The sequence below is a fragment of the Oratosquilla oratoria genome, chromosome 3 (assembly GCF_046742065.1).
Source record: "Oratosquilla oratoria isolate Oo_2021 chromosome 3, ASM4674206v1, whole genome shotgun sequence".
In the NCBI taxonomy this organism is placed as follows: Eukaryota; Metazoa; Arthropoda; class Malacostraca; order Stomatopoda; family Squillidae; genus Oratosquilla; species Oratosquilla oratoria.
The window spans coordinates 67,777,335-67,793,800 of record NC_134779.1 but is presented as its reverse complement, the minus strand read 5'-3'; the positions used below and the strand labels follow the sequence as shown (position 1 = coordinate 67,793,800).

Below are 16,466 nucleotides of genomic sequence, written 5' to 3'. Positions count from 1 at the left end.
AAAACGAACCTTACTTCGTTGTGACCAGACCTTCTTTTATTGGACTTGGACAACACCTATTACTCCATTCCTCACAACTTCTTCTTCACCAACGCAGTGGCGCACAGGGTGAGTACGCTGGCCTCCGGGCCATCATGTCCTACTTAGACAGCCGAGGCGAGGGCCACCGCAACGTCTGCCTTATCCCAACCTCTGCTCACGGCACCAACCCTGCCTCCGCCCAGATGGCAGGCATGAAAGTTGAAGCTGTCAATGTGAACAAGGAAGGATCCATCGACTTCCGACACCTTACCGCAAAGGTAAGAGCGAGATGTCTATGTATATGTATGTATAGATATGTTGGCGTGTTGTGTGTGGGTGTTATTTTGAAGAAACTCTCGATTAAATGCAGTAGAAATTGGCGAGTTGATTGAAATATGTGTACTATTTCTAAATATAATAAACATTTAAACACCAAAACAATTTTTTCATTGTTTTACATTAAAATAGATAGTTACAAGACTAGAGAAGAAAAAGGCGAATATAATCTGTAGATTTCTGTTTGTTTGTGTAGGTTGGTTAGCGGCGTGAGCATAGATCATCTAGTTGCTAGTGCACCAATACTATTCGTCATCCATCTGTACTCTCTACATCTGAGTGACCTTTGCTATTTCGTGTTCCTTCCTTAGATCGAGAAGCACCAGAAGAGCCTGGCCTGTCTCATGATCACTTACCCGTCCACCAACGGCGTCTTCGAAGACAACGTCGCCCAGGTCTGCCAGATGGTTCACGATGCTGGCGGACAGGTGAGTCATGCTCAGGTGGTGTGAGAGTGGACAGGTGGAGACAAGATCCAGCTAGGGTGGAGGGAGAGGAGAAGGAGGTGGAGGCGGGGGAGAAAGAAGGGAAAGAGGAGGAGGAGGAGGAGGAGGAGGAGGAGAAGGAAAAGGAGGTGGAAAAGAAAGAATAGAAAGAGGAGGAGGAAAAAGAAGAGGAGGAGGACGAAGAAGAGGAAGAGAAAGAGAAGGTGGAAGAAGAAGAGAAGGAAAGGGAGAGGGAGGAGGAGGATTAGGAGGAAAGGGAGAAGGAGGAGGAAGAAGAGGAGAAGAGAGAGAGGAGGAGAAAAAAGGGAGGAGAAGGAGGAGCAGGGTCAGGAAAAAGGGGTTTGCTGAATCAAATACGGGGCGTAATGGAAGAGGCGATCGAGGGAGATGATGGGGTCACCTGTGAAATCAGATGCTGACAAAGTTTCGACCGTAGTTGTTGAGGAGAAGTAAAAGGAGACGGAGGTGATTGTGTTGGAAAGAAAATGAGTGGCAGAGGAGGAAGGAGAATCGTGAGATCCGAAAACAAAAGACGAAAAAGCAAAACAAAACAGAGGAATGATACGAGGAGGTGATGGCAGAGAAGGAGGAAGGAGGAAGAGGTGGATAGAAGACGAAATGGAAGCAGGAGCCGCAGAAGGAGTGAATGAATTAGAGCTCCTCATCATTCTATCCCTCCACCTTCTACAGGTGTACCTCGACGGCGCCAACATGAACGCTCAAGTAGGACTATGCCGTCCCGGTGACATCGGCTCCGATGTGTCCCACTTGAACCTCCACAAGACCTTCTGTATTCCCCACGGGGGCGGAGGCCCCGGCATGGGCCCCATCGGAGTGTGAGTATATAACAAAATATAACATTTTTAAACCCATGAACATCACACTACACTTCAAGGGATTTTTCTTGTCGTTAACGCCAGGCGATTCTAATCAGCTCATATGAACCACCGACTCTTAGTGATATATACATATATATAAATATATATATATATATATATATATATATATATATATATATATATATATATATAATATATATATATATATATATATATATATATATATATATATATATTCAAAGTTGAACATACAAGAAGGGCCAGGCTACCAAAATGAAGTCCAAGGTGATAGAAGATTTTTATTTTTGGGGTGGATCCCAGTTAGTAAGGGTTCCCGATTAACCGAAGCGTCTTTCTGGCCAAAGGTCACTTCCCCGTTGCATGAAATTGCCCCTCCTTGCCCAGACTAAAACCTACGAGATAAGTTACCAAGTAACTCTGGAACGGGTTAATATAATATATTTTTTACTTCTTTCCCTATCCACCTCCCCCCCTCCCCTCAGGAGGGATGGGTGGAGTTTGTGGTTGGGTTGGGCAGGGAATTCCCTAAGTCTACATTAACCTCGTCCCAGAATGCATGTCTTTGCCTCTACCTCCTCCTGGAGTGTCTGACTACGTTCTCTCTTGTTGCAGGAAGAAGCACCTGATTCCATTCCTGCCGAGCCACCCGATCATCGACCCCTTGGCCCTAATGCAGCGCCGCTCCAGGAGCTTCGGTGTCGTGTCAGCCGCACCCTACGGTTCCGCGGCCATCCTTCCGATCTCCTGGGCCTACGTCAAGGTGAGTCTTAAGACCTAGAGTATCTCTCTATCTATCTGTATATATATATATATATATATATATATATGTATATATATATTTATATATATATATATATATACATATACATATATATAATATAAATATATATATATATATATATATAATATATATATATATAATATATATATATATATATATATATATATATATACCTCAGGATCCAAAGGAACCAGAAGATAAGGTGATCCATGACAACATTGACTTTAGTCACATCACATCACATCTTCATTACCCTTGTTTTGTCAGGTTATATGGATTATAAATACATTAAGGCAATCCGACAATCTACCAATAGCCCCTCGATGGTATATCACTTGATCACAAACATCTTCCTCAACAAGGCTCCCAAAACCCTGAGGTCTTCTGAACAATACCCCACAAGCTGTCTTTATGACATTTAGCACCCTTTTGAAGAGTACCCCATATGTTATAAGCCGGAAAATGTGTTTGCATATTATCAATGTCCTTATGTAATCTTCTGTGTAGTAGCCTATGATTTGCTTATATAAACCTGAGAACTCTCTCGAATAGTGTCTCATAACATGTCGGTCTTGGCCAATCTTATGAAGAGTAACCCTAGACTTGTTTATCCTCACACAGATGATGGGTCCAAAGGGTCTGCGGCAGGCGACACAGGTGGCCATTCTCAACGCTAACTACATGGCCAAAAGGCTTGAAGGCCACTACAAGGTCAGTTCCATCAAGGTCCACAAGTTTACTTTTCGACTTGTACGCGTTTGCATGACCTCATACGCTATATCATGACCGTAACTTGTTTCACGTGTTACGTTGTGACTGACTGACCTTACACGTTATACCGTGACCTCAACTGACCTTACACATTATAACGTGACCTGTGACCTTTTGAATAGCACTGGAGAACCACACAAGTTTTCATGGCCTGACTCTGTGACTCAGGACCGATTTAGTGACTGTACATGCCTGGTATTGAACAATCGAATATGACAAACTGACTTTGAAAAAATATATTCGTAATCAGGTGACCTTATTTGGTTTAATTTGACATCAAGAGAGAAGAAAGCCCAGGAATTCAATAGGTTATGTATTGTCTCAATGTCCTGCTCAAGAACACGTGTCATTTACAAACTTTCTTCTACCTAACACCAGGCAGTTTCATTCAACTAAGGGCAAGAAGTCTTTATGGCTGAATTGAGGAGGGGGTGATACGTCATTCATTACGCCACAACTTTCATGCATGTTAAATTGGCGTAGTGGGGTTACCTTGGAGTGTCTGACAGAACTGGGATTCTTCTGCAGGTTCTCTACAGAGGCAATAACGATATGGTGGCCCACGAGTTCATCCTCGACACACGCGAGTACAAGAAGGGCACAGGCATCGAGGCCACCGACATCGCCAAACGCCTTCAGGATTACGGTGGGTTCTCCTACGCGCACACGCACACACACAGATACGGATTCTTAGGGAAAACATGTTAATGGGGACATTTATTAAGGATTGGATGTCATATTGGAGGGAAGTAACTAGAGACCATAGGGCTCAATGTTGACACCAATGATATTGTTAATCTACATTAATGACATGATGGATAGATTAGTTACGCTAATTACACTGATAAAGCTAAAATCGTGATGAAATTAAAAGTTGAGGATTCTTGGAAGTTGTTACAGAGAATTCTAAATAAGATAGAAGAATGAAACCAAAAGTGGAGAAATGAATTCAGATTTAGAAAAAATATTGGAAATAGGCAAGGTTATAAAAACTTATTACTAAACTATAAAAAGGGAAATGAGGGAATTGCAAGACTAAAGGAGGAAAATGATCCAAAGTTATTGAATAAGAAATAATACATTCAGAAGACATAAGCCAAGTTTGACCAATGGGAACAGACGTTACTCCGCCAGTAAACATAGCTCCTGTCTTGAGATGTTACCCCACGAGTAAGCATAGCTCCTGTCTTGAGACGTTACCTCACCAGTAAGGATAGTTCCTGTCTTGTATATTACAAATAGGTTAAATACAGTTAGTTAAACACACATTTGGAAACAGACCACGACACACACATGTAACCCCTTTAAGTGAGTAGAAGTGATCAGACACACAGATTCCTGATCTGTGAGATTGAGTATTATGTTATTACGTCAGCACTTGAGGGAAAGACTGACTAAGACGAAACCTGACGACGGTTTCTCCTTCAGGTTTCCACGCCCCCACCATGTCATGGCCCGTCGCAGGGTGCTTGATGGTGGAGCCGACGGAGTCCGAGGACAAGGCCGAACTCGACAGGTTCTGCGACGCCCTTATCAGTAAGTACTCTTCACAGGTTCTTCATCTGCAGATTATCCATAAGACTAAAATCCGCGCAGGAAAGCATATTATAAGCCCAACCCGAAAAAAGCCCATCACTTATCCTAAAGTAATTCTGTTGCATGTCCTCCCGCAAAGTATCAGTGCATCGAGGAGGTTAGTTTCGGTCTCCCATGACCTTCCAGGTCTTCTTGCATATCATATAGGTTGACTTATTTTATCACTATTCTTTAATCAAAACCATAATTGAAGGAATATTTTCTACCTACCTCTTGATCAAACGTGATACTATATATGTATGTATGTATATGTATATATATATATATATATATATGTATATATATATATGTAGTGACAGAGTTTGGGAAGGCGTACAAAAGAAGGAAGTTGAAGATACTCGTAAATGTTGGTAAAAGTAAAGTGATGAGATGTACAAGGGGAGGAAGTGATGGCAGACTGGAAGTGAATATTAAGGGAGAGAGACTGGAGAAAGTGGATAGTTTTAAATACTTGGGTGCTAATGTAGGGGGAAAGGGAGTAGTGGAGGTGGAGGTAGAATGTAGATTGAGAGAAGCAAGTAAATACCTTGGGGAATTAAAAAATGTAATGAGAAATAGATATTTGGGAATGGATGCTAAGAGGAGATTGTATGAAGGAGTGATTGTACCGACGGCACTGTATGGGCCAGAAACATGGAACATAAGAGAGGAAGAGAGGAGTTTGAATGTATTTGAGATGAGGTGCCTGAGAAGTATGATAGGGGTTACTAGGCTAGATAGCGTGAGAAGCGAGGAGGTGAGGGGGAGAACGGGGATGGAAAGGGAGTTTGGAGATAGGGTTGATGAAAGAGTGTTGGGATGGTTTGAACACATGGAGAGAATGAGTGAAGAAAGATCAGTAAAAGGGGTGTGGAAGGCAGAGGTGGAAGAAGTGAACATGGTGGGGCGACCAAGGATGAGATGGATGGATGGGGTAAAAGGGGCATTAGGAAAGAGGGGAATGTCTGTTGAGGAAGGACGGGAGAAGACAGAAGATAGGGGTGAATGGAGAATGATTGTGTATGGATGATGTCGTGATGCATGGAAAGGAGTGGGTGGGGGATGGTGGTGAGGGTGTATGTATGAAAAATAATTTGACGTAGCCTGAAGGGATTGCAAAGGATTCCAAAGGATTACAAAGAAGGAGCATGCCGATAGGAGACCTTTTGGTCCATAACTAGGTCGGATGCGAAAAAAATGATAAATAAACAAGTAAAATTATAATAAAATAAATAATAATAAATAAGATAAGATAAATAAATGCATAAGTATAGTTAAATAATAAAAAAATAGGTAAATAGTGAATAACAATAAATTGACAGATAAATATTGATGAATGAAAATCAAGCAAATAATAATAAACAAACAGGCAAATGATAACAAACAAATAATATAAAACAAATGGCAGGCATTACAGCATCTAAATGAATCTTAAAGCTTCGAACTGAACCACATTGCACTGTCTTTGCAGAAAGTTTATTCCATTCATTAACTACACGGTTGGTGAAGTTGTTTCTACCCACTTCCAAATACAATTTATTTCCTGACAGATTGAAACCATTATTTCCTGTCAGATTCTCATTCATTGTGAAAATTTGGTCACTTTGATGTTGTCAATTCCCTTTAGAATCTTAGATACCTGTATCAAATCACCTCTGAGTCTACGCTTTTTTAGGGAAAACAGATTCATATGTTTTAGTCGATTTTCGTATGATTTATTTTTGATATTTGGAATAAGTTTTGTGGCTCGCCGCTTTACCTTTTCCAATCTGTCAATGTCTTTAATGATATTCGGTGACCATACGGAAACAGCATATTCCAAATGTGGACAAACTAATGATTTATATAGCTTGTTAATGAGAGATGGACTTTTGAAATCAAAAGATTGCGCAATCAGTCCTAGAATCTTATTTGCTTTCTCAGAGGCTGAAATACATTGCTTAGATGATTTAAGATCGTTACTGATAATTAGATAGATAATTACGCCGAGATCCTTTTCACTATCCACTTTTGTTAACGAATTTCCAAATAACTTGTAATCGTACCTACCGTTATTTTTACCTATGTGCATAACCTTGCATTTACTTGTGTTAAACTTCATTAGGCACTTTTCAGACCATTGCTGTAGTTTATCTAAATCTTCTTGAATATCTAATTAGTTTAAATGATTATTTGCCATTCCGTATAGTTTTGTATCATCAGCAAATTTGGAGACAATAGATTTTAGTCCATGGTCCATATCATTAATATATACTAAGAATAGAAGTGGCCCAAGAACGGAACCCTGAGGAACTCCACTCGTAACATTTTTCCATCTAGAAGTTTTGTCATTTAGAACAACTCTCTGTTTTCGATCATTCAAATAATTATTAGACCAAATTAATTGGCTACCACTTATTCCGTGTGAAGCTAATTTAGTAAGTAGACTTTCGTGTGCGACGGTATCTTCTCTTTTTCTGCATGAGGGGACAGAGAGGGGGTGGGGGAGGTCGTCGAGTAAATGAAGCGGCCTTGCTGTGAATGTGCTGTGTCTTGCGACACTGCTTCTGACCCAGGGTAGTGGGCGAGATGCAGGAATGACCCGTCATCCCAGAGGAACTAAGATAAGAGGGAGGGAGGGAGGTGAATGGAAGTGGGATATTTGGTGATGGAATGGGTGGGAGTGGATTTCAAACCTGTATTTTTTTGGTTGGCTACCTCCCTTGCAAGGGGGAAAAAGCCTTTGGTATATAGTAAATATTTATATATATATATATATATATATATATAATATATATATGTATATATATATATGTATATATATACATATATATATTACACACACACATATATATATATATATATTTGGATGATGGAGAACATAAACACAGGGGAAGGCTCGGAACCCTAAACACTCTACGTTTCGTTCGCAAAATGAAAGACTAGAGCGAAAATTAAACAGTCTATGTGACAACAGCGATTGGAATAAAATTGGAAGGTGTGAAATAATAACATCTTTCAGATAGGAGATTATCGAATACTGAAATTCAAGCTCTATCGCTAGGACTTAAATTCGACACTGGTATTAACACAAGGGGATTCACAGATTTTATTAAGAGAAACTATAGATGGAGTGACAGCGATATTGAAAAAGGATTCAAACAGGGGATTGTTACATGTTACCAAGCGTTAGCCATTAAAAACGAATGCGTCATCCCCAGAAGATTCAAGAAAGCTTTAATAAATCTAGGCTTAGACAAAGACATAGTAATCACCAATGCAGATAAAGGAGGTGGTATCGTGATCTTATCAAAAGAGGACTATATCAGTAAAATGTTAGGCTCTTAGATGACGACAATACTTATCGCAAAAAAACGTATAGGTTTCGTAACGAATGAAGCAGATAAATTCAAAAAGCATGCCAGAAAAATTCTTAATAAAACTGAAAAAGGAAAGAAATTAATGGGACTTCTGGAGGAATACCCCAATCCTCCCAGAATGCGCGGTATTCCAAAAATTCACAAACCCAACGTTCCAATGCGACCCATAACTTCAGGGGTTGGCAGTGCACCCCACAGACTAGCAAAATGTCTAGCCAAACCGCTATCACAGGCAATGGGATCGATCAGCAATACACATTTGAAAAATTCTAACGATCTTTTGACAAGACTAAAAGATTTAGATTTCACGGGGAAAAAGTTAGTAAGCTATGATGTCAAGGCGTTATACACAAATATTTCCACTAACGGTGCGTTAGAAGCAGTAAAGAGAGTAATAAAAGATATGAACGATACTGACCTACCCATAAGAAAACAAGATTATATAGAATTGATAGATCTATGCGTAAATTTCGGTGCGTTTACTTTTAATGGTGACGAATATGAACAACATAGAGGTCTCGCTATGGGTAGTCCTTTAAGTGCAGTGATGGCCTGTTTATATATGGAGTTATTAGAAAAGAAAACTTTAATCAGAATCAATTGTAGGGGATCATACTGGTTTAGATATGTAGACGATGTCCTCGCAATCATCCCCGAAAACACCAATGTAAATAATAAAGTGAGAATGCTTAACGCGGTCAACAGCGATATTCAGTTCACCGTAGAAGAGGAACAAAACGGACAATTGCCCTTCCTAGATACGTTAATACGACGAGTGGGAAAAACTGTAACTTTCTCAGTATACAGAAAGGAAACAAACAAAGAGGATTTAGTACATTACTTCTCCGCACATGATGATAGAACAAAGAGTGGTATAGTAATAGGATTTTTTCTCAGGGCACTACGAATCTGTAGTAATGAATACCTAGAAGGCGAATTTGATTACATTATGAAAACCTTTGACACACTTTGATATCAATAGGGAATGTTGAAAAGAACAAAAAGAAAAGCAATAGATATTTACAATCGCGGAAAGAAAGAGAGAAATGATAAAAATAAAAATAATACAAATTTTATATCAGTACCTGGCTCAGAAATGTCACCAATAATAGACAAATATTTAACAAAATCAGGTATAAACATATCTAACATATCTTACAAGAGTATAGGTGTTTTTTTAAAGACTTCTGAAAAGAGAACAATTCCGAAAACAGCGTCGTATACAAAATCCCGTGCAATAGTTGCTCAATGGCTTATTTTGGCGAATCGTCAAGAGGATTAGAAAAAAGAATTTATGAACATAAAAATGACATAAAAGCACATAGGACATCTAATTCTTTAGTAGTTCATGCGGAAAAATTCGATCATTTACCAAACTGGAGAGAAGCTGAAGTGCTACATAAAGGTTTTGATAAATTCACTAGAAGAATTGTTGAATCAGCATATATTTCAACTAATAATTCATCGAATCATCGAGGAGGGTTTATCAATTTAGCTAAAGAAACTAGTATTTTAATTCTAAAACACGCCAGAAAAACGACCTTTCCCAAGTGTCCGAAAAGATAATTAGATTTAGTACATAAACTTCAACTGCAGTTCTACATACACTCTCTGAAGAAGTTCTACGCGAACGAAACGTTAGAGTGTTTAGGGTTCCGAGCCTTCCCTGTGTTTATGTTCTCCATCATCCAAATAATTTATCTAAAATATTATCGATATATATATATATATATATATATATACACATATATGTATATATATTTATATATATGTTATATATAGATGTATATGTATATAGATGTATATATAGATGTATATATATGTATTATATAGATGTATATATATACACATATATATGTACATACACACACACACACACAACACACACACAATACACACAACACACACTCACACACACACACACACACAACACACACATCACACTCACACTCACACACACACACACACACACACACACACACACACACAACAACACACACACACACACACACACACACACACACACACACACACACCACACACACACAACACACACACCCACAACAACACACACACACACAACACACACACACACAACACACACACACACACACACAACAACAGCAACAACAACTACAACACACACACACACACACACACACACACACACACACACACACACACACACACACACACACACACACACACACACACACACACACACACACACACACACACACATATATATATATATATATATATGCAAAATAACCACAGGAGAAAGGAAACTTGTCCTGTGGTTATTCTGCATTTTTGTATCACGGTGATGTGATTGCTTGCATATATATATATATATATATATATATATATATATTATATATATAATATATATTATATATATATATATATATATATATATAATATCACAGGTGAGAAATGTAGTAACACATTTATAAATCACAACTAACACCACAGTCGGACGAAAGAAAGAGTTGCGTCAGCGGAACTATATATTTCGATTGCTACCTGCAATCCTCTTCAGTAGTACAAAGTGGCAGGGAGGAGGCTATCTTAAGTAGCAACCTCTTACAAAAGAAAGGGAACACGAGAAAATACAGAACATCACTGCCCCAACCCTAGTTGACCTGAGGCTGACGCGAGGTCGGGTCAGGGGGAGGGGGAGGAAGCTTGTTGATTATCTGCCCACGATGAATATTTCCAAGGGTCAATGGACCCCAGACATCATTTCAGGACTATTCATCACCAAAAATATTGTCAACAAGCTTCCTCCCCCTCCCCCTGACCCGACTTCGTGTCAGCCTCAGGTCAACTAGGGCTGGGGCAGTGATGTTCTGTATTTTCTCGTGTTCCCTTTCTTTTGTAAGAGGTTGCTACTTAAGATAGCCTCCTCCCTGCCACTTTGTACTACTGAAGAGGATTGCAGGTAGCAATCGAAATATATAGTTCCGCTTACGCAACTCTTTCTTTCGTCCGACTGTGGTGTTAGTTGTGATATATATATATATATATATATATATATGTATATACATATATATATATATATATATATATATATATATTTATATATATCTTTGTATGTGTGTGTGTGTGTGTGTGTGTGTGTGTGTGTGTGTGTGTGTGTGTGTGTGTGTGTGTGTGTGTATTCACTTGGTCTTTTGGATCACGTGTTGGACTCGTGATCGACATTTCCCTCCTGGAAGAGAGCTCAGAGCTCGTAGGTCCGATCTATTGATAATGCTATGACCTTGCACACACACACACACCCAACTCCCCGCCCACGAGAGTCAGAGTAACGACCCGAGGCACAGCGATACCGAAATAATTTCGGCCCTGGGCAGGATTCGAACTGGGTACTGGGAGCACTTCTACTTCCCAGTTCAGCGCTCTACCAACCGTGCCACCGAGTCGGTCTGTGCCACCGAGTGTATGTGTGTATGTGTGTGTGTGTGTATGTGTATGTATGTGTACGTGTGTGTGTGTATGTATGTGTGTGTGTGTATGTACAGCTGGAAAAATAGTTCTTCAACATTTTGCTAGCATGTAATGGTATCAGAAAGGTAATATTTTGATATAATACTAATAAAAATATAGTTTGTTTATTAATGGAGGATTGAAATGAAATACTTTCCTACGTCTTGGTTATCAAATACTAAGACTGCACCACATCAGAAAGTGTCGAAGATTTTTATGTCTCAACCGAATCTGAATCCAATTAATTGCTTGACTTCATGGAAGAAGACTCTACTCCTTCGCACCTCCCTCTTCCTGTCCCTTGTTAAGTCAGGAGCTTTTCTTACTATTGTACTTATAGTTATGGTTATTCTCTTCCCAACAGTGATCCGGCAAGAGATCCGGGACATCGAAGAAGGGCGCAGTGATCCGCAGAACAACCCACTGATCCACGCTCCACATCCACAAGTCACCGTCACGGCCACGGAGTGGAATCGGCCCTATTCGCGCGAAGTTGCTGCCTTCCCTGCCGTAAGAACAAGAATATTATCATTATTCTCAATATATTACCAACATTGTCTTTCTCCCATCTTTTTCTCATCTCGTTTACGTTTCGTGACATCCTGAAAGTATCTCCAACATAGTGGGACCACCAGTGGGTAACTTTTTATGATGGGTCTACGAGACAGACCTCAAAGAGATTTATTTCCTACTCCGCTCGTTTTCAAATTCTATCACTCCCCCTCACTTCCACCTGGAGGTGCGGCCCCGAGGGGCTGGCATTTGGTCTCCGAACAAGGCCAAACATCTATCTGTATCACAAGGAGAGCTGGCAGCCGTTCCTCCTCTTCCTTCCAACCGGTGACATTGAAACAGGCCCACACTAATACAACACAGAAAATAATCTAACGTTTCTTTTAGAGAAATCTACAGGAGAGCTCAAATAACCTTATTTGTTACCGTGAGGGTTGTGGGTTTCCGGGGGGGGGGGGGAGGTGAAATCTGTGATGAAAGTAATTATCATTATCTCCTGGAGGATAAATCTAATCTGTTCTTTCCCTTCTCTCTCTCTCTTTCCCTGCAGTCCTTTGTGAGGCCGGAGAGTAAATGGTGGCCGGCCGTGGGTCGCATCGACGACATTTACGGGGATCGTCATCTGGTCTGCACGTGTCCGCCTATGGAAAGCTACGTCTCGCCCTTCACTGAGTCCGAGCCTCAAGTGCCAGCGGTCGAGGAGGAGGTGGCTGCGTCCAACTAAGAACCTCAAGCTGCTTGGGCCTTCGGCAGCTTTGCAGAGGCGACCTTCCTCCCATTCCAGGGCCGTCAATATTCCTCCGAAGGGAGTGAACGCTTTCCTTCGGGGGACCCACGCCCCCCTATGGGGGACCTTAGTTTGTAGCTACAAGACGTCGGGACTTGACCGGAAGCTTGCGGATCCTACCCGGAAGTATTCTGAAACTTACGGGAGAGTCCGGGGCAATCACCGGAGACTATAGGACACCACATGATATGACACAATACGACACAGTGACACTCGAGGACAAGGGGGTCGAGGCTGAGTGGCGGGATGGTGTAGCTGGCTCTCGTGACCTCGATTAAGGATCGAGGTTCGATGCCCAACGCGTGGCCTCATGTGCGATGTTCAGCACTCAGTAGTACAAAACGGTTTGTTATTGTCAAATATACCTGCATGTCCTGACCCTTTATACATACATATATGCATACATATATATGTATATATTTATATACATACATACATATATATATATATATATATATATATATATATATAAATGTATACATATATGAATTATGAATAATTCCTGTGATATCATTGTTGATAACTATTTGTCTTCCGCTCCTGGGGAATCGAACCCGGACCTAAATTGTCAAGCAAATTGGTCAAAGACGAGCCTGGTAACTTAGGAAGCCCGGTTTCGAGTACTAGTCACGGAAGGCAGCTATTATCATATGTATGTATGTACATATGTATATTGTGTACAACCCGTGCAAAAATTTGGCAGTTACCGTCCTGTGATTGAATAGGTAGGCTGTGCGTTGGGGTATTTTTAAAAGTGCCGTCTTTCGGGTATAGAATTGTCGATTTTTCTATTTTTTTTTCTTTACACACACACTTATCCGTGTCTTAGGCCCGCCACTTAACATACGTAGATGTTACGAAATAGGTTTCTGCAAATAAACTAGTCAAAGACTGAAACTGAGGTAAATTAGGGTTATGAATATTATCCCACATAGTTGAGATGTCAGTGAGGGTTCATTGTCCTGAATTGTTTAGAAAAATATATAAGTAGAAATGGCGTATATAGCCTCGTGTGGCAGCACTTTGCGGAGTAGTCAACTCAACTCAAGCCCCCCCCCCACCACCACCACTACACCACTGCCACTATTACCATCACCACCACCTAACTAGACCTAACCTAACCTAACCTAACCTAACCTAACCCACCCACCCACCCACCACCAACGTTATTTCCCATGCCAAGACGCAAAACCGTCCACTTTGTCCAAGAATGCGTAATCCATCACAGAATATCCATTTCATCGATTTCTACTCGATCTTCTACAAGAGGTTTTCCTGTTCACCTTCCTCTTGACGAAGATTACCCGTCTCCTTCTCCTCCCTTTTCCTCTTCCTTTTCCCTTTTCCTCCTCCTCCTTCCCCGTCTACACCTCTACCTGCCCCTCCTCCCCTCAGGTCATCCCCCTCCCCCCACCTCGTCAACGGCGGAAATTTTCGTATTAATGATTATTCTGTTTTTACTGAAAGTATCTTCGTAAATAAAGTTGTTAACACTTGTTCTGTCTATTCTTTCTTTCTCCTTTCATGTGTGGTACTTACTTTATTATGGTTGAACCCAGATTATTTTACTTATCCATGAGCTATTCCTAATTTCTACGTTGAAGCCCTTCCTTAGGCTAGACATCAAAGATGATTTAACATTATTGCGGGGTGGAAGAAGTGTAGTGTATTTTTTCTCTTTTATATGTCTAGAAATCTTCAACATACAAAACAAAAACATCTTTCGAAAAATAAACCAAATTAGAAAGTGATTCTGAAATTCAAAATCAAGGTTTCAAAAGTTCTCATCCCGAAAATTAGAAATTTTCAAATACTAGACTCCCAATAGAAAGAGACATTATATTCAGACGTGATATTGGGACACTGGCTGTTATTCAACGTCCAGTAAGGTAGGAAATACAGCATGACGTAGAAGGCCTCGCCTGGGCTCTCCTTAGCCCAAGCGTATCTGAGAGTACTCTTGGGTAAGATCGGGCTATTCTATTCAACCTCGGCCACCCCGGGAGTCGAATCCAGTACATTTGGGTAAATGCTTTGCTTCCTATACGATAAATCTAATAAGTATGATGCTGATGGTCGCATATAGTAGATGCCCTCATCGGGCCACGTGGATCTCAATGTCCTCCTTGCGCAGGCCCAAACTTCGTGCCTATCAGGGTAAAATCTTCCCGTGCCGGGAATCGAACCCGGGCCTCGCGGGTGAGAGCCGCGTATCCTAGCCACTAGACCACACGGGAATAGAGTTGATGAGGCACACAATACATATAAATATTTCTAATCGCGCTACACAGAAACCCATACCTCATTCTTTCACCTATTCTCGGTTTGTGGCCCCTACTTGTGAAACTCTCTATGACCCCGCGAAGGTCCATAAACTCTAACTTAACTTAACCTAACCTAACTCAACCTAATCAAACCTAACCTGATCTAACCTAACCTAACCTAACTTGCCCTAGCCTAGTTACCGAATCTATCTTAACCTAACCAGACCTGATCTAACCATTTATTGAAGGTAACTGTACAGTGGCACCTTCCATCATCAGTGCTGGTTCATAGTGCAACGGACTGTGAGTTCCCCACCATCATATCATCTAATCAACATATGTTTTTACAATTTTTCTAGTCTACGAATGTCACCCTGTATGTATGTATGTATGTATGTATGTATGTATGTATGTATGTATGTATGTATGTATGTATGTATGTATGTATGTATGTATGTATGTATGTATGTATGTATGTATGTGTGTATGTATGTGTGTATGTATGTATGTATGTATGCATGTATGTATGCATGTATGTATGTATGTATGTATGTATGTATGTATGTATGTATGTATGCATGTATGCATGTATGTATGCATGTATGTATGCATGTATGTATGTATGTATGTATGTATGTATGTGTGTGTGTAAGAGGCCGGTAGATAGAGGTAGACATTTAAGTAGATAGAGGAGTAAGTGGAAAGGAATGTACATTTAATTACTTGGATGTTTTGAAACAATGGCCGAATAGGAAGTGCAGAGTTGCATATTCTCGCCTGCCGTCTTGTGTTTTGTAAACATAGGTTAGGATATCGAGAGAATGCTGATGTTGCGAAATGTTAACACGAAGCCACGCTCAGCTTGCGATAGAGTACTTGCGTAAACAGTATTGCTTGAGACAGTATAACAGTCTTTCTGATTGGATAAAGGGTGGAGGAGAAAAATTATTGGTGCTTGGAGGTAAAGTCACACCCTTAAATAGTGGCACTTAATTGTAACGTTCAAAGTTATTGGATGAATTAAATAGTGACGTCGAAGCAGACTTGGCTTGGTGGGTGTAAGAGGATCCCAGGTAGGAATCCTCTGGTGTACCTAAGACCATACGCTGTACCAGAATTCGCGAAGAAAATGAAGAAAAGTTTAAGTTCAATTTAGTTCACCTTCGTTACTGAGAAATGGAACTTGACTAAATGCATACGTTACGAAAGAGGCATGGGGCCTACAGATGAGTGACTTACAACACTAAAAGGATAAAAAGAA

The 16,466-nt window shown here is 40.4% G+C and overlaps 1 protein-coding gene and 1 non-coding gene across 2 annotated transcripts in view; one reads left to right on the top strand and one right to left on the bottom strand.

Annotated features, from left to right (window-relative positions):
- Window positions 1–14,437, top strand: part of LOC143023788 (glycine dehydrogenase (decarboxylating), mitochondrial) — a 69,279-nt gene extending 54,842 nt beyond the window's left edge. Inside the window, exons 12-20 of the mRNA XM_076182409.1 lie at window positions 98–299; window positions 669–785; window positions 1,494–1,639; window positions 2,276–2,423; window positions 3,066–3,155; window positions 3,744–3,861; window positions 4,644–4,751; window positions 12,006–12,151; window positions 12,705–14,437. Of these exons, the coding sequence (XP_076038524.1) occupies window positions 98–299; window positions 669–785; window positions 1,494–1,639; window positions 2,276–2,423; window positions 3,066–3,155; window positions 3,744–3,861; window positions 4,644–4,751; window positions 12,006–12,151; window positions 12,705–12,878 (1,249 nt within the window). The 3' untranslated portion in view covers window positions 12,879–14,437. The remainder of the gene's footprint in view (window positions 1–97; window positions 300–668; window positions 786–1,493; window positions 1,640–2,275; window positions 2,424–3,065; window positions 3,156–3,743; window positions 3,862–4,643; window positions 4,752–12,005; window positions 12,152–12,704) is intronic.
- Window positions 14,438–15,106: 669 nt separating this feature from the next.
- Window positions 15,107–15,178, bottom strand: TRNAE-CUC (transfer RNA glutamic acid (anticodon CUC)). Its single transcript has one exon. It is a non-coding gene; the product is annotated as a tRNA-Glu (tRNA).
- Window positions 15,179–16,466: the final 1,288 nt, after the last annotated feature.